The 23,414-nt window shown below is 39.5% G+C and overlaps 1 protein-coding gene across 2 annotated transcripts in view; it reads right to left on the reverse strand.

Moving 5' to 3' along the window:
- The window catches only part of gpc5c (glypican 5c), a 96,811-nt gene extending 79,084 nt beyond the window's left edge, over positions 1-17,727 (reverse strand). For both annotated transcript variants that reach the window (XM_069157272.1, XM_069157271.1), the window contains exons 1-2: positions 17,319-17,727; positions 7,666-7,827 (exon numbers count right to left, since the gene is read on the reverse strand). In XM_069157272.1, coding sequence (XP_069013373.1) covers positions 7,666-7,827; positions 17,319-17,496 — 340 coding nt within the window. In that variant the 5' untranslated portion in view covers positions 17,497-17,727. The remainder of the gene's footprint in view (positions 1-7,665; positions 7,828-17,318) is intronic.
- Positions 17,728-23,414: the final 5,687 nt, after the last annotated feature.

The raw sequence follows: 23,414 nt of genomic DNA on the forward strand, positions 1-23,414 counted from the left end.
TTGTGTAGGACAAATCCCATTATATTACTGAAACCAGAAGGATAAATAGTTTGCCAATGAAAGACTGCATTGTGATTGATCTAGAAGCAGACCCGTATAAACTCTGTTCATTTTGGCCGTCAATACTACAGATACACTATAATCCATCATGGAGCACACAAACAGGACACATCTGGCCAGGGTCAGAACACCGTTTTTTTGTTGTTTTTTTTGTCTCCACTTTTATTTATTGTGTCTCCTCCTCTAGAATACAATGGATGGATGAGTGGAGGATCAATGAATAAAGCCTACTGTGGGGACTCCTTAATGGTACACTAGGAGCCACAGAGACCTGAAGGTAGGAGAAGAAGCAGAGGAGTGTCCATCACAGGGCATAATGAGGAAAATGGGTTGACATGAATGTGGGAGTGATGAAGTGAGCAGGTAGTGAGAGATGGGAGTAAGACAGCCAACTCCAACCTACTTTGGGCTGAAGTAATATTATGAGTCATTATACAGAGACATGTTCATCACAATGCTCATTCACGTATGCATTGCAAGCATATATTAAACACAGACCCTGATCTCCCCCAGGCATTGGATGAAAAGACCTCTCCCTCACAGACATGCAAGTCTGGCCAATTTGCAGAGTTCAACTTCTCTTGAGCTCACGCTACATCTCACCAATACTTCCTTACGTCTCCCAGCAAGACCTGCTTATGGTCAAATCCAACGTCATTTCCCTTAACCCTCGTGTTGTCCTTGGGTCAAAATGACCCGCAGCTGTGTTCAACCAAGTTCTATGTTATTTCTATATTTTTTAGATTTATTGGGATCATTGGTCATCATTCTTTAAAGAAACCCTCACAGCCTCCTTGTCACCAATGATCCCCAAAAATATGAAAATAAAATAGAACTTGGTTTGAACACAGCTACGGGTCATTTTGACCCAAGGACAACACGAGGGTTAACAATATCTCCTTCTATTACAATGAAGGCAAATAGGATATATGAAATTTCTCCTAATTTTGTAGGTTATCATGCATTTTCTAATCGTGCTTTTGACTGACAGCTGCTATACAAAGACATATGTGCGCACACACAGACCTATATGTACATCTCAAACATATACTGTATATACACGCCCATACACAAAGACACATATTTTATGCCTTTTTGGATCAGTCGGTGAAGTACGGGTGTAGCAGAGTCAGACAGGACACAGGAAAGAGCCAGGCCAGACCATGTAGCAGCAGCAGAGTACAAATCCCATCAGCCAGCGAGACAGATTGTGTTCCAGAGAAGCCAAATTCTCTTGGAAAAGGAAGAAGCCCTGGGAGATATGACTTTGTCTGATTACCAAGAAACTTCCTGGACATCAAGCTTATTGTGTTCATATGATATCGTGACTGATGAAGCTAAGTCTACACCAAAAGGGTTTGTTGAAGCAAGCTGGAAGGCAGTGTCAGACGTGGTATTTGTGAAGAGGTGGTTTTGGGGAGAAAAAAGAGGGCTATTTATCTATTTCACTTTATGCTAATATGTCAAATCAAGGCACTGCAGCTTGGCAGCAGGCTAATCTACGTGGACCTTGTATGTGTTGTAGCATTGGATGTAAAATTTAGAAGCATGGATGGTTGGTAAGTAAGATTGAGGCTGATGAAGAGAAAAGAATGGAGACTTTTGGGGTGAGGAAGACGATGGGGATGTGTTTACATTTTCATTGTGTGGAGTGCACTGTTGGCAGCCAGATTATCTTTGAGACATAAGAGTTTCCTGCAGTGTGCTTGCCAGCTAGCAAGCAAGATGTTGGCATTGTGCCAACCTGGAGCCAACATGCTGACACAGCATGGACCACAGACAGAGAGAGACACCCAGGAAGAAAGATGGAGAGTTGTCAGATATTGGCAGTATGTAGTGAATCTATGGGGCAAAAACCTGTTGATTCAACGTTCTTCAAAGGCATTCCATAATACACACACACACACACACACACACACACACACACACACACACACACACACACACACACACACACCTGATGAAACCATATTTAAACACACCTGTGCACACTTTCACTGAACCTTTGCTTTGACGACAAGCCCTCCCTTCATCTAATTTTTCTCTCCTCACTTTCTAGGCCCAACTCCCTACTCCGCTGAGTTCTCATACATTCATGCTGAGGTGAGAGGGGCAGATGAAAAGCAGAGGTAATTAGGGAAGCTTTGAGTGTGACTTTATGACTTTATGAGGCTTTGAGCTTCTCCCTCCTTTCCTTTGTTCTTTCTCTCTGTTCCCCAGCGAGCCAGAGTTCTCCAAACTCGGAGGGAAGTGCATCCTGCCCCTCTGTGTCATGTCTACTCAGGAGACTAGAGAGGCGTAGTTTGTTGCTTAGGATACACACACACACACACTCGAATACGCAATGTATTTGCTCCACTACTAAATCCATAAACACGTTTCCCCTCCACCCTCCATGATTAAATGAGACGTGCAGGGATGGATTCCGGATATCCTCCCTAATTTGAGCATGAGCTCATGGTGCCGCGCAATATCATCCTGTGTCCAAGCATCAGCCTCTAGAGCAATAACGCTGTCGGTCAAAACATCTGCAGAGAAAAATACACAGACATGAAGTGAGGGAACAAAAATGATGATGTGAGAGAGAACGGGCTCGAAAGATCACAGGCGAAATGAGTGAGAGAACTTCCAGACAAATGCAGAGATTGTAATAAAGATGGTAGAATCTGTATCTGATGAAAGAAGGAAGATAGGACACCAAAGCGAAGTGATTTATCCTTCCTTTCATGTGCACACAATAAACAGGCATGAATTGGCATGCATATGTAGGCATGCCTACAAACTGTGAAAGTAAATCAATCATGACTATTTAATGATGACAGTTGCCTTACAAAGGTAGCATTGTGTGAGTCACCCATGATGATTCTGACAGTTGAAATGGAGAAAGCAAAATAATTTCAAGAACATTTTCATCAAACAATAAAGGTTTAGGCTGGATATCCTTATCTTTCTGTTAGTACTTAGAGGGGAAATGAGAGAGAGTCTCCCAGGAAAGGGGGAGTCTGGAGAGATCCTGTATGATGAAACAGGGATCAGCAAATTATGTCGCCTCAACGAGGAAAGGCGCCCTTTATGCGGTGCCCTGTTTTTCCATCTATCTCTCTCTGTCGCTCTTTCTCACATGAACTCCTTGTCCCTTCACCGAAGGGCACGTAAAGTTTTAAATACGATGCACTTTCATTGATGATAGAAAGTTATTTAGGCCAGGAGAGTATATTTCTCTGAATAGTATGTGTCAATTCCATCGTGACTAGTGAGGGTGGTAAATACTGTACATGCTCACAAGTCTTTGATGCATATGTATGCACACACACACAGACCCACACACAATCAAGATTCACATGTACAAAACTTTCAAACACCCATATTCCACACACACACAAGCCAATACAGCTCTCATGGCCTTTAGCTGCGGGCCAGGTCCGCCTCATATCGATGACACTCATGATCAAAAGTGTCAGCATTTTCTTGACATCTGCCTCCCAGCAGTGTGACTATATACCCAGATACTTACTCTCTTGCTCATCATTACCACCTGTCGTTCACTCACTCTCACACACACATAGACACACACACACATTAAAATGCCTGTTCAACAATTTTCCAACAAGAGTTTACTTTGTATTGGAGTGACCAAATGATTTATGAAGGCTTGCCAGACCTGATTTTAGTTGAGATTCTAACCCAACAGTCCTACCATTTTACTGGTAACACAGACAGATAAACACACAAATATATTCTCACATTCCCATCTGTTCAATTTTCTCACAGCCTATCAAGAGGCCACCGAGAGGTTTCCAGCAAGTCAGATCATGCCAGATCTGATTGGCTAGAACAGACTGACAGGCCAAAGCTCCTGATGGCAGCTCTAAGCTGACCCAGCTTAGACTGGGCTCTGTGGTTGACACCTACCCACCATCAGGCCCCAACACTCTTTACCTATCAACTATGACATGGATTAGGATAGTTTGTCTGTGCTAGGGTTAAGAGAGGGAGACCAGTGGTGCTGTCCTGGGTGTATCTGGGAGTAAGTTGAGGGGAAGTTAAATGGGAGAAGGAAAGAAAGAGAAGAAGAGATTCTAAGGAGGAAGGAGGATGTAGCTTGAAAAGACATAACATGCCTCTGGGATTTTGGGCGCGGCAGTCACAGCGGGATCTGGAGAATGCCAATAGATTATTGGTACAATTTCCTCACACATACCTTCTCCTATCCAATAGACTTGTCCTTCTGGCTCCACTTACCAATCAGCTGGAGTGATTAGAGGTCAAACAAGAAAAGCTACGGTTTGCGTTGTATAAAGTAAATAAATACAAACTGCAATCAAAAAGTTCTGAGACTGCTCCTGTTGCTTGTGAATGGAGCACAGCACAGTTGTAAATAAGTATTCCAAGTTAGGTCTTAGGAGTTACACATATTTTTGTGAACAGTGGTATGTCTGCATTTGCAATCAATCGCAGGGTTGTTCCCTGTGAATTCTACCCTGAGGGTCAGATTGTCAACACCAAGTTCTACTGTGACATTTTGAGGTGTGAGAGAAATCATTCAAATGACCAGAACTGTGGTGCGATGGCACTTTGGTTCTCCAACATGACAACATGCTCGCTCGTTTCCCGCCCTCAAAAACATCTCTCCTACTCCCTGGATTTGGTTCCCTGCGACTTGTGACTGTTCCCCCAAAACTTTTATGTGCACTCTTTGCTTAAGTTTCAGGTCCATGTTGAAATTTCAAATGTACTCGTCCCAGTGGCCTCAAAAAGGTGTGTAACTCAAGTGTCTTCTTCCTGTTAAAACATAGTTTTACCTTCCAGCTATCACTCGCGGGAATTGTTGAATTGTATGGTTCCTTTAGAGCAATGTTATAAGGTTCTATTGGAAAAATGGACGAGCATGTTGTCATGTTGGAGAACCAAAGTGTCATCGCACCACAGTTCTGGTCATTTTAATGATTTCTTTCAGACACCTCAGAACGTCACAGTAGAACTTGGTGTTGACAATCTGACCCTGGGGGATGGATTCACAGGGAACGACCCCGCGATTGATTGGATGCCATTGTCTTGGCTCCAGCACCACTGTGAGGAACCTTGGAGTCATCTCTGATGAGGATTTGTCCTTTAGCTACCATATAAAGCAGGTCTCCAGGATTGCCTTCTTTCATCTACGCAATATTAATCAAATCAGGAACATCCTGCCTCAGTGTGATGCAGAAAAACTAATTCCTGCATTTGTTACTTCCAGGCTGGATTATTGTAATTCCTTGTTGTTACAATGTCCAAAGTACTCATTAAAAATATTGCAGTTGATCCAAAATGCGGCAGTTCCTCCCTGTTAAAAGGGAGTTTTTCCTTCCCTCTGTTGGAGGCTTTCCTCCCTTAAAGGGGAGTTTTTCTCTCCTAGCTTACGTGGGAAGTGTTGTGTTTCTCTGTATAATCCTGTAAAGTTCTGTTGCAAGACTTTAATGTGTTTAGTGGCATGAAAAAACCTTTGTTCTGATTTGGCGATTTGTAAATAAAATGTAATTGAACTGAACTTTACTATTTTATGCACCTTGAGATGCTTTATAGATAAGTGCTACTTTCAATCAAGTGACGTCACTTGTAATACTTACTCACAAAGGCTATAGCTTCCCCCTGCTCCATGCACGTCACGGAACTGCGCTCCATTCTTGAGCAACAGGCGCAGTCTCTGAACTTTTTGATCCACCCTCAGACAGACACAGGACTTGTCGTAAGATTTGCAGCATGACTTCAATGACAGAAAAATGGAAAACTGTACATAAACAAGCTATCACATCATTAAATAATTATCAAATAAATGCAACTGAGATTTTATCTTATAGACAACTGTCTCTGTGGTGAACTGCTGGCACGATTTGATAGACAGTTAGAACAAAAAGAAGTCGGAGCAGAAAGTCACCCACAAACAATGTTGTCCCACTCAGAATAAAAGTGTCAATGTTATCAGCTAAAATCATATTCTCATTACTTCATGCGGTATATGAGCCACATGCTACTTCACATTCCACTCGAGGCACTCAGACAGCACAAAAACTGTCCTTAGAAGGCCTTGAAAATCAAGGGCTAGTGACATCATCATTCTCAGCACCATCATACTCCAGTTTCTACTGTTATTCCATTGTTATTTTCCATCTTGACCTTTTCTGGATATGTGGAACACCTGATCTTCTTTCACCAGACAGGCTCAGACATGAGCTAAGAAGTGAAGGATCTTAATGAGGTTTAAAAGGACAAACAGCAGAAACACAGTTTGAGTACAGTTCCTTCTTTCACTGTAACCTGTTTGTGAAACAGCTTTAAGAAAGTGCTTAATTCCAGCACTCTTTGAACACCCATGAAGTAATATGTGTGAAGGGACAGGAATTTAATATGACAGTTCTGTTGTGGTCCAAGGAACATTTCGTGGTACTAATATATCCTGTTAAGATGATATTTAAAAGTTAAACATGACAGTAGTAATTTCCATGACAGCAAGATCTATAAATCAATTCTCCATGACTGCTCCCTGACCAGTTTCATTCTTTATTACGTAATTTGTCACAATTTATATGAGGCTTCCATATTGGACACTAACACCAGTAATGCTCTTGCATCCGTCATAAATCAAATTTTGCTCTCATCACATCAAAGCAGTGTATTGTCTTATAAAACTAATTGCATGGTACTGAAATTCCTGTAACAGTAAAACCATTCAAAACATGTCGCCTACAATGTGGGATAGTGCTGGAGGTTTTGGAGAGGAAAAACTTTGTCTGTTTTGGAAATTCTTAAATTTAAATAACACAGCAATTAGAGGAAGTGGGAGGATAGGCTTGAGCAACTGGCACACTGCTTGATTCAGTTGGGCGTAGCGTGAAGCCCTTTGACAAGTAACACTTGGCCTAAATAGGTTTTTATCTACAACAGAGCTTTGTTTTTCAGGAAGTCAGATATCTAAACTGACCAGGCTATCAAAGAGGTATCACAACCAAAGAATATACCAATAAATAAACACCAAACATACCAAAAAATAATCAGCTTGCATAGATTCTTTCACCCTCCAGAACTACCATAATTTAGTTAATGGTTCCGGTAATTGTTTCCTTATCCTGAGAGAAAGATCAGATAATCACAAAGCAGATCATCTTCCATAAAACACAAGGCTAAGAAAATGGACTATATGCCCTCTTTTCCTGTCTTCCCTCAGTGATCCGTCTCCATATTTCTGTTGCTGCCAAACCCACAGAAGAAGGGCGGGCATGCCCATTTTCTGAGCTGCACTTGCTTGCACGCCAGCTACAACAATCCTGTGGAACTGAGTAAAGACTCTTTTTTTTCATCACATATTTACAAATAAATATTCTTCTCTGCATGCAAGATAATAAAGACAAGATATTTCGTTTTTGTTTTGAAAATGGATGCGTGAATATGGCAGCAGGTAAACATAAAGCTTGGTCAGTTTTTCTCTAAAGTATCAGTCCCATGCAGTGGCAGGTATAATATGTCGCAAAAGGCTGAATCGTAACATCTCGTTCTCATTAGTCAACAACAAGCCAGTGTTTCAGGATTATCCCGTCCAACCTCAGCTGACCCCTTTGTCCACAAACTTACCCTGGAAGGCATCTGAGTGGCCAGAGATGAGATGCTCAAGCTCATAGCTGTAGGAGTGAATGTTGTGGAGCGTTTCCCGTTTAACAGCAAACTGGTAACTCTCCTCCATCTTCCGGGTGCAGCATGATGGACCCTGGTGCTTACAAACCAACAGGTCCACATCTAGGAAAGTCAAGCAGAAATTGGACGTGTTTAGTTCTGTCTGTTTTAAAAGGTTTTTAAATTCAACATTTTTATTTCTTTATTTTCAAGTCAAGTAACACGTAAGGAATATCACAGGAAATGAATTGGCACATGGATTGAGGTGTCTCTTTGGATAAAAACTTTTTTAATGCAAATTAGACAAATAATTAAAATGTCTTAAATCTTGTAAGGTTTTCACAGTTTGGGCATCCCTGGGTTCATTACATATTTTTGATTTTTAAAATAAATAAACACCACCCGTTCAGTACACATTAAAAATGTATTGTTGTCCTTCTTAGTTGTTTTTTTATCGAATCAGATTAAGAACTGTTAGACGCGCAACGATTGGCCACCCTTCTACTAAAGTCTCAGAAATTAGGCTCGTTCAAGATGACCGAGTTCTGTATGGAATCAATCACTGGCGATGCATACCAGTTCGATTTTTGTCTGACTTGATGCAGACTTGCATTGACGTCATGCAAACGTAGGCAACAGTAACTTCACAAGATCAGAGCAGCAGCAGTTTTTTGGAGACAGACACTGTAGTTGATCCCCACTGACTGCACAACCTCAGGGTTAATGCCTGTTTCAAGCATGATTGGTTTAGATGATGGATCAATAACATTATGTTTTATAGAAACTCCTTTTTTTATATGCTGTGCATGCAAGACAGCCTTCTCAGACCTTGTGCAATGCACATACAAGAGTGAGAAGAATAAAATCTAGAAGAAGTATCTTAGTTACAATGCATTTGCAAACTGTTATATCTGCCAAAGGGTGATTTACTAAATACTGACTTAGTACCCAAATTTTTACACATGCCACAATTACAATTTACTTTTATTTTCTTTCTTTTTTTTTTGTTCATAAAAAGTAACCTTGCATTTAGGTTTGAAGAAGGGGAATTTGTTATGTGCAGGTGCAGGGGTGGTGTCTACTTCTTATATGTTAAAAAAATCAACAGAAAATGAAGTTTGCCCTGGGTGGCACAAACTTTGCATAAAACTGGATAAGATTCTACACTGTGCAAGTATGTGTGAGTATATGCATAGTGTCATGGCTTGTCTATCTATTTGCATTCTCATATGCACATAGATAGACAAGCTATAACTCCACTGGGAGACTGAAGAGGCACCGTGAGAGGGTGAGAAACTAGACCAAGAATTCATCCACGTTTCCTGCTATAAATACCGTCTCTGCTAAATATATATCTTGCTTCAATTTGATATGACTGCACACGTTGTCAAGACATATATTTACACATGCATGTACACTGTCTCATAAAAACAATAAAGAAAATATGCAAACATTAAAAACTTCACACACACAGTCATTTGTGTGAAATCACCTCTATAACTTGACTCTGATGAGCTGTGATACTGCAGTTCCTAACAACCACGTGAAGACAATGACCTAACTGCAAATGGTATGATCCACAGAACAGTTCAGTCTCACACAGTTACATCAGCTGTAACTTAGTCCTGCTCTACCGGTGTCACCTGCTTCTCACCATCGCTACATATATAAATGCTGTCATGACATCACTGAGACTGGTCACAATTAGCATTAGTTATTAAAACTGTCCCTTCCCATAATTTGTTTCACGAATACACATGCACAGGGTCATTTCCACAAGTCTGATATGATAACTCATTTTACTGGGGGAAGGGCTGGACAGGGCTGGCTGGAGGCAGGTGTTGTAACCAGAGCCTAAAGCATGGCCTTAGGACAGACCGCAAGACCAGTGCCTCACTGTCCAAATCCCTCCATGAAACACAATAGGGTTGCATTCTGAATCCCTCTTTCCCTTTCTGCTCCCTCTCTCCCATTTGCCTGGCATATCCTTGTGAGGCCTGGGTGTCTCTTAATTACCCAGTGAGGCTACATTTGTTCCCATCCCAGAGCCAGATGAGTGAAGTCATAACTGGCTGTCCTGCCCCTTCTAGCTCATTATCTCCATCTCTGTAGCAGTCATCTCCTTTTATGTTGACACTGTATCACTGTCGGCACTGTTGCTGCAGGTTGGCCTCTTACCACTTTTTTAAAAAAGTGCAATGCTACACTTTTGTGCTACTTCCAAATGTACCTCCTATTCTCCATTTTTGTTTTTTGTCATGTAGACACTAACACAAGTAACTCCTGATAGTCGTCTATCTCATACTACATAAAGCCATGACCTTTTAGACTAATATCTTTCAATTTAAGTTTATTTGGTGAACCCACTTTTAATAATCATTGTGCTTCAGATTTCTACCAACTGCAAAAATAAGTTTATCAGTCATTCAGTAATTCTAGTGTCAACAGTTGGGACTTCATCATTGTGGATACTTTAAACAACTGATTCATGAAGCGCATTATGTGTAATGACAAGCTCAACTAGTTTAGGAGTGCTTCCAGTCCACTGCTGAAAGTTGCTCTTAGCTGGATTAGATCTTAATATACAAGTGTTATCCAAACATTTCAGTGCCATTTAAAAGGACAAGATACTCAATTTCAGCACCTGCTTATGGTAGTCTACATAGGAAAGCCATCGACTGATTTTTGAAAACATGAACTATTGTCTAATTCTATTTTAGGATTTTAATTTTCCCATATCTGGAGTCTGTCCCCTCTCCCCTTCTGACCCTGAGCCTGCTCTCTTCACTGGCTGGTCCCTTCTCTCCTTTGTGTTTGTGTGTTATCTGTGATATGAAAGTAATATCCAGGGACTCACAGTGGAATCCAGCCTGGCCTCTCTGTCCCTTGCGAGTAGCTGAGTGGAGTAAGTGATACTCCAAAAGACTTTGGCTGTTAAAGCCACCACAGCAGTCAGGACCGGCTGACTGTGTCCCAAATACACCAAACCACTTTCTGCAGTCATTAGAAGCCATGTCACGGCTTGTCTCTGCAACAGCAAACAAATTGCTGAGTTTGTTCTTTTTATATCTCAGAAGATATTTTACATACAGTATATGGACAGTATTTTAGTGGCTTCTGCCTGAAGGGGAAGTCCACAATGAAGGACAGTATATGTCAATATTTAATGTATATCTATTAACCATAATCTATTTACATTTTCAGGAAAGATTGTACAAATCTGTAAATACATTGACTTCCTTTTAAGTTTAATCATGTTTTATTTATTTTTTAAATACTTTTTTTTCTGTGTTAGCCCTGTGATGGAGTGGCGATCTGTCCAGGGAGTACCCTGCGTTCGCTCAAAAGTGAGCTGGGGTAGGCTCCAGCCCCCCATGATCCTCTTCAGGATAAAGCGAGTATAGATAATGGATGGATGGATGGATGGATCTAACAGATTTTCTTTTTTTTTTTCTTTTTTTTAAAGCTGCTTAATGTCAATATAAAAGCAAATCTCCATTAATTAAAAAACAATCTGCAGTTTCTCACCCTGTTCAAGTCAAAATTCAGCAGGCACATTTGGTAACAGTTACACATCTGGACAGTACAAATTTTCCCCAGTATTCTTTACTCAAGCTCTATCAAAATGCTTGGGGACTATGACTCAAGAACAATCTTCAATTCCTGACTTAAACGTTCAGTTGGACGGATTGTTATGATTTCTGACTTGACTACAACAGAACGTCAACATCGCTACTTTTAAAGACATATGTTTGGCTGTGGGCTTGTTATCTAGCTGGAAAATAAGCAAGATGGCTTTTGAGTTCAATTTCCCTTTTCCGCTCTGCATTAAGATGAGATTGGTGATGCATGCAACGATTATTGAATGAGTCATCTCTGCAAACTCAGTTGTGGAACTCTGCTGCTCACACAGATAACATCTGTACCATAGTTTTCTACAGTAATTGTTTGAAACCTTGGAAACTTTCTTGTATGCTTCACATAGCTGCTATTTTTCAGTAACCTTGCATTGGAATTTACCATGTTCGTTTGTCTTCCTGATTTTGTTTTTGCCTCAATAATTACTGGACCTTCCAGATACTGGTGCATATCACTGACACCACACCTTGATTACTTATCAGCAATCTCTTTTCAACTATCACGCCCTTCTGAAGGTTGCTATAACTGTGCAAGTGATCATTAATATGTGTCATTTTTGGAATTGGGTGAATGCTTTTGCAATGACTATTTAGTTTGATGTAACATGACATGCACATTATAGGTGTACTGGTTAAAACAAAACAAAAAGATGCAGTGCATTGTGAAATCACCGAAAAAGTTGCTATGACATGTCAAAAGTTTCAACCAACCAACGAGGGATATAATGAACATGTGCAGAACATGGAGGCAAAGAAATTCAGCTAGTTGACGTGCAGTATGACATGATCAATTTCCATTGCAACATTTGCAATGCCGATTTAATTTTTTACAAAATGAACACGTTTTTAAACACGTAGAAGGTTTTTTTTTTTTTTTTTTTTTTTTTTTTTTTTGTCTAAAAGCTGTTCTGAGTTGAAAAAACATCTTGTTTTTAATGTGATTCATTACAGACTCCAGTGGGCCAATAATGCTGAACGCCACTGGTCTTGCATAATGAGTTCCCAATGTACATGCTACTCATTCTGCCTGGCTAAACCTTAACACGCTCCAGACTGGATGTCAACTTTGAATCCTAATTCCCTTAATTGTCCTCAGGTGACAAATACCTCTGGACTAATTTGCCGTATTAAAGCCATGGCTCAGGGGTCTTGACTTATTAGTCACAATCCCTTCAGCATCACCTCAATGCCCTTCATCGCACCAGTCAAAACTTCTGAGTGGAGAAACTCTATCACTGTATAATTGCCTGCTAAGTCACATGCCACTCACAATATGTGGTGCTACAGTAGCAGAGCTGAATACAGTGTACTACTGAGAATATAGTTATATTATTACCAACCTTTTCAAATGTACATGCCCCAACTTTGGCACTCATGCAATGATTTACGTGGAGCTCTATCGCCTCTATATGGTAAGGAAATTTGGTTTTGATTTTGGTATGCATAGATGAGCAGGAGGGTTGTGGTTTCCTGATATTTTTCTGAGAACAAGAATAACTTTGTTAGAAAGTTGGCAATTAGTGCTTCTCCTGCCCCAGGAAGCCAGTTCCCTTTGAAATTCAAAAATCCACTGAACATACAGGATATTTACTCTATACAGATTTGCCTGGCTTTGGATTGAACGTGTTGAATGAAAACACATCTCAAAAGGGTCTTTGCCACATAGCTGCATTTTTTTGGACTACCTTGAAACTAAACTGGAATGTTTAGCTTTCCCAGACCCCGAGCTGGAACTGCCTACAGTGATTGGCACGGAGTCTAAAGCCACACCAGAGGGCAGAGGTGGGACAGACAGAGCACGAAGAGAGATGTAAGGCTGGTAGGCAAATAGTCGCAGACCTGTCGAAGCAGCATTATATTAGAGGGGTATTCAGCCACTGACTGGGAGAAAAATTATGTTACCATTTAATATAATCTGTTGATGTACTATTTCTGTTCCTGAAGTACAAGAACGTTAATCTTCATTGGAGAGGTAGATAATATACCAAGGAGTCTAACCTCATAAAATTGCATCCTTCTCTACCACAGTAGCAAGCCAGTAGAGCACACAATCAACTGAAACAAAAGACAGGCTTAGGCAGAAATCCAATAAGAGATGTTGTGTGGAGACCGACTCAGACAGAGTAATCAGCTTCAGACTGGGCAACACTGGTGAGGTTGGAGTATTTGGGTGAACTGATTAAAGACCATCTGAGGTAATTGTCAGTTCAATAATCTGTGCTGTGAGGGTGACCCAACAGCTGAGTAGACATGGGTGCAAATGCTATCAGCTGATTTGATTCCTACCCAACTGGACCTTTCCTGCATGTCATTTCCTTACTGTCTACACTTAACTATCTAAGAAAGGCAAAAATGAGATGTTCTTATTTTAATTTTATACTTGGTTGAAGTAGATGGTTGACAAATGGCCAGAAAGAGAGAACAGATGCAAAATAATTTGGTGTGTGTGGGGGCTAGGTGTGCTCCACATGTGTGCTGTCTCAGTTATAGAGGCCAAGTTAAAAACGGAATCAAAATAACTACAGCCAATCAGACTATGGTGAGCTTTGAAAGCTTGCCAAGGCCCTTTGACGCTGTAACTGGTTAAGGATGTGGCAACATGCGATAACACACTGTGTTCTCATACCCTTGCTATTAACACATGACCCTGCTTGTGTTGTATTTAAGATACAAGACACTTTCTCTTTCACCCTAAAATAGCTGTTAATGACTCACACTAAATCGGAGAGCAGCGGTGGTATGTGGTTTGTACACAATGAGATAAGCCCAGCTCAATCAGATCACTAAATAAGATTTAACTGAGCTGTAAAATACATCGATCATATCTCAGGACATTATCCAAGAACCCAATTGTACAAGTTACTGCATGTGTCTGTGAACAGCATTCTATCAGTCTGCTTTTAAAAGGGCTATATCAGCATGTCGTGGTAATCACAATATGGAGCGTTTGGCCGTGCACCACTACCAAAGTGGCTATAAAACACAAGATAAGCAACTTCATGTCACTGATTATCAAAGTTCCCTTGACTATCAATCTGGCATAGAGATAAAGTCACCCTTTCTAAATTGTGGCCCAAATATTTAATGTCTTGAAAGCAAATGGTTTGATATGAAATAATTCAATTCACCTATAAAGACGGACATCATTTTCAGTTCCAACAAACTAATACAATAAAAGAATAAATTAATTCAGGCCCCGAGCTATTGGCATATTTATGCATTTTTACCTGCTAATATCTGTACCTTAAAAGTGTAACTATTTTCAAACAGGATCATCCAATAGTCCAGTTCCCGGACTGCCACACTCCTCCAGCCACTTAGTGAGAAATCAGCTCACCACAACATGAAACGCAGCACTGTATGCTAAAACAAACATCAGACTGTGAAAAGGGTTGAAGTCTTGCCTCTTCAAATTTCAAGAGTTGCTTTTGTTGGCATTTGATCTGAGAACTGAAGCAGAGCGGCATAATTGTGTACACACACACACACACACACACACACACACACACACACACACATATGCACTAAATCTCCCACTTTAACAACCCCTTCCAATGGACAGCACTTTAAGACAAAATTGCATCTGACCCAAAACACCCGCTCCAGGACAAGTACAAATAAAAAGCAATGTAAACTGTAAGCCCTACATGTAGTGGTGAAGGTACAGCAATGTTTTATCAATTAATGGTCCAGAATAGGGAGCTGCCATTTGTACCTAGATTATAACTACTAAATTCTCCAAACATCTTACAACTAAAGATGTTGGGTCTCTGAAAAAAAAGAAATCTCACTGTTGAAAAAAAAGAAATGGCGTTTCGTACCCGTCACACCCTGTGTATGTGCGTATGTATTTTTACTGTCAGAATGAGAAAGTCATGTAACTTCTGCCAGTATGCTGCAAACTGCAAAAACTTTGCCTCATTCGAAACTGCTGACAAGCTCAGAGGACCAAGATCCTTCCGTTGTCCTTAACAGCTAACTACTGCTTGCAATGGCATTGAGGTTCTATGTTGCTAGTAGTGACACCCTGCTAAACAAACATATCAAGTGGTTTAGCTGCACCTCTCGGTATGTTTCCCACTCAGCTATCTGTTGCTCGTCTCCCAGTAACAGCTTGCAGACTCAAACTGGGTCATACCTAAGCTGCCACCAATCTGCATGTGACTCCACTGAAGCAAGAATCCTGGTCTGTAATCATAGAGATACAGTTGTGTTCCAAAGTTTGGGTACCACTGGGTAAATTACATACTTTGTTGAGTTTTTGAGGTGAAAATATGCAAATACAGTCTGCAGAATTTTTTTTATTTTTTTATTTCAAATTATAATGCTTAATCCATGCATAATCCAGAAACTCCATCTTGCAATCTCCACTGTTTGAAATGTAAATTAAAAAAATGTGGAAGTGTGGAAGTCAAGACAAGATCTGGAAGAAAATGGGAAGGTTTAGCTGGGGTGGTGGTGCACCATTGTACTGTGCAGCATTGTTTGCACAAAATTTAGTGATATTCAGTGATCAAAGTATGCAGAGGAACTTAAACTAGAATTGCTTGGAAACAAGGGCTGTGGACAGATGAAATGTATATTGAGCTCCATGGCCACAATCACCAAAAGTATATTTGAAGGAAAAAAGGAGTGGAATTGGATGAAAAAAAAACTCACTGACAACTGTGAAGCATAAGGGAATTTGATTTGTTGCAAATATAGAAGTATGGAAATTGCCTCACATGGAAGAAAAATGACACAATTAACCGTAACAAAGTGCCATAGTATGCTTGCAGAATAACTTTCAAGCACTAATGTAGCTGAATATAAACCAAACCCACTCAAAATGAGTTCTGCTTCCAAAAGAGATTTGGAACCAATGTTTATCCCCATAAAATAACTTTTCCTCAGTGTGCAGGCAGAAAGCACATACCACAAAAACTTCAAGGCATTTGAAGCTGCTTTCAAGCATCTCTCAGACAGAAATGTAACATACACAGGACAAGGTTGAGAATTATGTCAGCAAAGGTGCAAAGGACTATCAAAGCATGTTGAGGGTGTGGAGAACCTGCTCTCATACACCCTGTTTCCAGATGGCTACATCAATCCGGACATATGCAAATCAACCTGGAGATTGCAAATCAATCACTCCCATTATTGTGAACACTGTATTGTAGCCTCTTTATCCACAGTGATTAAACCATATGATACCACCTGCATCACATTAGAATTGTTCCAGCTTAATTTTTTTTTTTTTTTTTAAACCCTAGCTCAGCAGCTTTTAAATGTGCTGGGCAGACTCTCTGCCAAAAGAAATTTTCTAAATAATTGTTTAATCTCTCTAAACAGCCCACATGATGAGCAGCTGGGTAACACGTGAAGCTGCAAATTGAGGAGAAAACCAAGAAGCTCTGATGTTTTAAAGGCAACAGATCAGATGGTATTGACATGTTGGCTAATTTAAACTTAAATATAATAACACAGTCGAGCCACGTTTTTGTGAGGAAAAAGATGCTCACACTGCATAATGATGGACATATGTGCCTGAATTTGATGTAAAGGGATTGACTAATGAAGAATCACTTCAAGGCAGCATACTATTAAACAACCATAACCAACAGCAACCTCCATCACAACATCTGACATTACCGTCAAAACCCTTTAAGTCTCTTCAAATGACAGAAGACAGAAATCAATAAATTAAAAAAAAGTGTTGTCGTTCTTTAAACTGATGTCACTTGAGTGGACTTAACTTTTACTCTTAAGAGGCAACTCACAGTGTGTACACTTATCCACGTGCTCTTTTGACAGGAGCAGTAATCGTTATAAGTATTGGACATTCGTAAAAGGCTCTTCTAAACACTTTGAGTGATAATCAATTTGGTTAATCATCATCACAAGTTTGTCAGCTAATTTACAACAAGATAAGCTGCTTCTAGGAACATCCATGATGCTCGTGGTGCTCGTGAAGAGGTGTCAAACCCACTCGCTCACCTGTGCCAGGTGTCTCCGGGACGCGGTGTAGCGGCCCGACCTGCCGCAGCTGGAAAGCGGTCCTCACTTCATGACAGCTGTATGAGTCCACGTCGATCACATTCGCCGCAAATATGACGAGCAACAAAATCCAAAAGGATCCGCAAAAGTTCACGCGTGGGCATATTCCTCGGGACATTGCCGCATCTCACACCAGGTATCCTTGTGGATAGCGTAATTGTAATCTGACTGTAAACTGTGACAATGTCAAAAATAGACGGCACTTGAGTATAATGAAGCGACGATTAGTTCAAACATCTGACAAACCTTTCCGTCTGATTTTCACATTATTGGTTGGGATGAGTGTGAGCGCCTCACAGGAGAGGTTTGGGGTCTTCTCTCGGACAGAGGAGGAGTGGTGTGGGCTAAAGCCGGTCTGTCCCGCGCGCAACACTTTGCAGTGGTCGACTGCCTGCATGCCTCTTGAAAGCCCTGCGCACATTCCCCTCCCTTTCTGTTTATTTCAGCTAAGTACCCCGAGTGAAACTGACTACACAGTACAGGGACTTTCAGTGTCAGTGTAGCTATAATAACTTAAATCTTTGCAGCCACAAAATTTCCAATGATATTTATTTAGCCAAGTATAAAAAAATCTCTCTCGCACACTTTACACAGCCTTTGGATCAAATTAGAGTTGTGTTCTGCTTTTCCTATATTTAACTGTTTTCTTCTTTTTTTGTGTGTAACAGAGTAGGCTTAAATGACTGTAAGCCAACATACTTTGATCTCTTCAAGACAAAAGAAATAAATAAATGTTTATGGAGGATGGGGACAAGACATTTTATTCAGTTTAGTTTTCAGGGTAATTGATGACTTGTGATTTATTCTACCTGTATTAGGGAGAGCCGGAATGTGCTGAGATGTATTTATTTGTTTCACATAGCTGTCTTCTCACGACCCTGTTTATATCTGTTTGGTACGAGGTACTGAAAAGTTAAAACATAATCTTAAAAAAATCAAATGTAATCTGTCATTTAAATTGCTATTATACCATCAAGTTGTGTTTTTTCGAAATTGGTGTATAAATACTGCCGCCTCGCCTGCAAATGTTGTGGATATACCCAGATGAGAGGGCATGAAAGGACTTGCCCTATGTGAGAATTCAAACTTATGTCAACTGGACACACAAAACATTATAAAAAAAAAACATTAACTAGCACCTGAGTATTTTTCCACCAGAGACTGTTTACTCCTTTGGCATATTCAGAGTTTATTTGTTATTGTATGTAACATATTGTAACAAGAGTTTTGCAATCATTTCCGTATGTCACCATGTTTTCTAATGCAACTCAATTAGTATTACCTTCAATAATTTTTATTTTATGTAAAAGAGTGCCATCTGGTGGCCATACATGGTACTACACCAGCAATCACCTGACATCTGCCTTGTAAGAGTGTTTTAACAAAATATATAGTAATAAATTAGGCTATTAAGTTACATCCCACCCATCCATCTGTCCGATTCTTGTGAAGGCATTATCTCGGGGAACGCCGTCAAGAGAATCTGGCACAAATGTTCACTTGGACAGAAGGATGAAATGATTAGAAGTTGGGGGTTCGTTATATATTAGATATTAGGGGTCAGAAGTCAAATGTCACTGTAACCTCATTCTGTCCCATTCTTGTGAACGAGATCTCTGCAGGAACACCTTGAAGGACTGTCTTGAAATTTGGCTAAAGTTTGCACAAGGACTTAAGGATGAAGTAAACACATTTTGGTGATTAAAGGTCAGAGGTCAGCGACACTGTGACATCAAAATTTTCTGTATTGTCAGAAAATCTGATTTATTTGCCAAATATGTGGATGCATAAGGATTCCTTAGAAGTCCTCACTAAATATGAGTTTGGACAAATATGGATGTAAGCTACAACTTAACTCACGAGGCCGGAATTCTAGTTATTCCTTTTTTATTTGAATACTTATTTGTATTTTAATTAATATTCTTCTCTTTATTTTAATTTTAATTATTATTATGGGTCTGCACCTGTGATAGCCGTAGTCAAAGTAATTATGTTTGTCCATCTTTCTGTGCGTCCGTGGTTAAGTGATGACTGTCTGATTTTTGTGAACACGTTATCGAAAGAATTCCTTCAGGGAGTTTCTTCAATGTTGGCAAATATGATCACTTGGACACAAAGATTAATTGAATAGGATTTAGTGATCAAAGATCAAAGGTCAAGGTCTTTTGAACATGTTCTCAGAAAGTTAAGGATTGATCAACTGAATACATTTAGGTGGCCAAAGGTCAAAGGTCACTGTGACCTCATAAAACACATTCATAGTCATAATTCATGACAATTATTTAAAAAATTGACACAACTATCTTATAGGAAAAAAGGTTGAAGTGATGACATTTTATATCAAAAAGGTCAAAGGTCAATTTTGTTGTGACATTATAATGTTCTGCAAAAACACTTTTCTGGCCCTTATTCAACAACATAATTAAGTAACAAAAATGGAGATTATGACCATATTTCATATTGTGTTAGTTCATTACCATGCATGACCGTGCATTTTTGATATTCATTTTATTTTAATTGTTATTCTTATTCGTATTCTTATACTCATTTTCAACTTTATTCTTATTTGTTTATCTTTTTAAAGATATATTTGGTTAGACTCATTGTTTTTATTTTGATTCTTATTTCTATTCAGTACATTTCCAGACAGTCTTCAAAAGCCAAATGCTTTCTCGTGAGAATTGTTGAATTGTTGGGTTTCCTTCTAAAATCTTGTAAGCATGTGGTCCAAAATCTAAAAAAATCTCATACTAAAGTATTCGTCCAAAAATGTCATGAATACTGTCATCCAAAATGTCATAAAAATGTCTTTAAACAGTGTGTCATTCTCAATTAAATCAAAACCTCATACTATAAAACGTCTTCCAAAATGCCATGAAAATTTCTTTTGTTTAGCACGTGGTCCATAAAGTCAAATAAAAGACATATTATTGTATGTTGTCCAACATGTCATGAAGACCTCATACTAAAGTATGTCGTCCAAAATATCATAAATATGTCATAATATAGTATGTCAACCAAAATGTCAAAAAGAGTATGTCGTCCAAACTATCAAAAAAAGTCATACTATAGTATGTCGTCCAAAATGTCTTAAAAACCTCATACTATCACGTCGTCCAAGATGTGATAAATATGTCATAATATAGTATATTGTCCAAAATGTCAAAAAAAATTCATAGTACAGTATGTTCTCAGATTTATTTTTCAGCACCAAGCCACCAGACTTAACTCAAGTGTTCTACTTAATTACTGTGTTTCTTAATGGAGTCTGGTGTCTTCGAGCGCAGCGCGATTACAGTTGTTTTCTGATCAAACAGAGGTCTAACATTGTCTAACATTTCCATAACACTGTCAGACACTTAGATTTACACTTTGAACCTGTTCTTACGTTTTGATCTGATATCTCCAACATAACCTGCTCCGGACCAGGTTAAATTTGCAGCCTAATTTCCATGGTGAACTCGCCAGTTTAAAAGAGCGCCACTTTCGTGACACTGACCACCCTGGCGTTAGTCTCAACGTACCTGGCTAACCCACTAATTTCACTTCGTAGTACAACCATCTGATTGATTTGTTGTTGTCTTTGTTGTTGTTTTTTTGGTCACTATTCTGAGAAATTTCTAGAGACTGATGTGTGTGAAAATCCCAGGAGATTATCAGTTTCACAAATATTCAACACCAATAATCATGGGACAAAGTCACTGCAAATGTTAGATGTGATCATTAACTGCATCAACATGATTTCATGCATTGCACTGCTGTCACATGATTGATTGCATAATTGCATGAATAAGCATGTGTTCCTAAAGTGCTTGATGTCTTTAACTGTCTGTCCAAGCAGGTTCAATGTCATATTTATTGCAAGCTTACTTCAGTGAATTGAATTAAGGCAATCTTGTTTGTCCACTTATCGCAGCTAGTCACCGCTCCTTTCTGTTGTTTGTGCACAAGTCAGAGATTCTCCAAGCAAATCAACCTTTTTTCACAGCAGATGGTCTTTCTCATCATACTTCAGCTGGAAAAAACAAAGTTGGAATTTATAACATCAAGGATGGCTTCGTTCCATTACGTGTCGGTAAACTATTCTAGTTAGAGCCAGCTCGCATACCATGACCTCTCCTAAGTGGAATGCAACCATCATTAGTGTTATTAATAACACCTGTGCTGTTCTTGCAGTGGTGTGTCAAAATGGTGAAAAAGGACAGTTGTAGAAGCACAAATCACTGATATGAAAGAAACCAGCGTTTTTGTGTTCATTAGGGCCCGAGCACCGAAGGTGCGAAAGCCAAATGCTTTCTATCTATAGTATGACTTTTTTTTATGATGTTTCGGATGACATGTTACAGTATGATTATTTTATGATATTTTGGACGACATGCTATAGTATGACATTTTTGTCATATTTCGGACGACATTAAAGAAGTATGACTTTTTTGTGCCATTTCTGACTACATGGTATAAGTATGACTTCCATTCAAGTTATGGCAGGCAACACAATGGTGCAGTTGTCAGCATTGCCATCTCACAGTCTAAAGGGCCTGGGTTCAATACCCACCTTGTACTTTCTATGTGGAATTTGGATGTTCCTATAGTATGACTTTTTTATGATATTTCGGACAAAATGCTATAGTATGACTTTTTTATCACATTTCGGACGACATGTTTATAGTATGACTTTTTTTCACATTTTGGATGACAAGTTCAACTGCTGTTCACATGGAACCCTTCTCCACTTCGGCCTTCAAAGTTCTTGTTTGAGTATTTGCTACTACCACCAAGATCTGCGGGGTTAGGGTTGGGGTTGGGGACATTTTTCCACATTTCGGGCGACATGCTATATTATGACTTTTTATCACTTTTTGGATGACATGCTATAGTATGACTTTTTATCTCATTTTGGACGACATTAAAGTATGACCTTTTTCGTGGTGTTTCTGACGACATGGTAGGCAACACAGTGGTGCATTTGTCAACGTTGTCGTCTCACAGTCTAAAGGTCCGGGGTTTGATTCCTGCCTGGGACTTTCAACGTGGAAGTTGCATGTTCTTTCATAAGTAATACCCTAAAAGTAAAACATGTTGTCAAAAATGTGGACGACTAACTTATGTATGTAGTCCATAATGTAAAAGAAACATCACTCATGTAGTCGTAAATGTGACAAAGTCACACCACAAGCAAGAACATGCAATCCTCCACACACAAAGTTCCAGGCCCCCTATCAAACCGAGTACTTCCTGATTGTGAGATGACAACGCTGGTTTCGAACTGCAAAATTGTGCTGCCTTTAGTGCGTGTTTGTCTGACTTGCATGACTTTTAAGCATATTATGGAAGATAGCACGGTGGTGGAGTAGTTAGAATTGTTGCCTCCGGGTCAAAAGGTTCAAGGTTTGATTCTTGCCTTTGACATGGCTTCTCAACTAAGATGTAAATATCACCCTTTCCAGGGTGAGTCTTGAACCTGGAACCTTCTAAGTGGGAGGTAACAATGCCAACCACTGCACCATTGATCATTCTTCCAGAAAATGTTTAAAAGTCATATAAGTCAGACAAACATGCAATAAAGGCAGCAAAATGGTGCAGTTCCAAGCCAGCGTTGTCATCTCACAATCAGGAGGTTCTGGATTCGAAGGGTGCCTGGAACTTGTGTGTGGAGGAGTACATGTTCTTGCTTGAATGTAATGTTTTACATTATGGACTACATGCATAAGTTAGTCATCCTTATCATGGACAAAAAAAACTTTACGTTTAGGTTAACAGTTTTGCAGGAACTAGCAAATTCCACATAGAACATCCCGGGTGGGAATTGAACCCTGTACCTTTAGACTGCAAGACTACAACAATGACAATGACCTCACTATCCTGGCTTCCTTAACTTGAACGAAAGTCATACTTAAAGAATGTGGTCAGAAATAGCACAAAAAAGTCATACTTTAATGTCATCCAAAATGTGATAAAAATAATTAAAAAAAACCTATATATATAAACTATACTAGCATGTCGTCAAAGGTGTGACTTTTATTTCCACATTTCGGA

This window comes from Embiotoca jacksoni, unplaced genomic scaffold, assembly GCF_022577435.1.
Source record: "Embiotoca jacksoni isolate LCO1_2020_lvr unplaced genomic scaffold, fEmbJac1.0.p SCAF_22, whole genome shotgun sequence".
In the NCBI taxonomy this organism is placed as follows: domain Eukaryota; kingdom Metazoa; phylum Chordata; class Actinopteri; family Embiotocidae; genus Embiotoca; species Embiotoca jacksoni.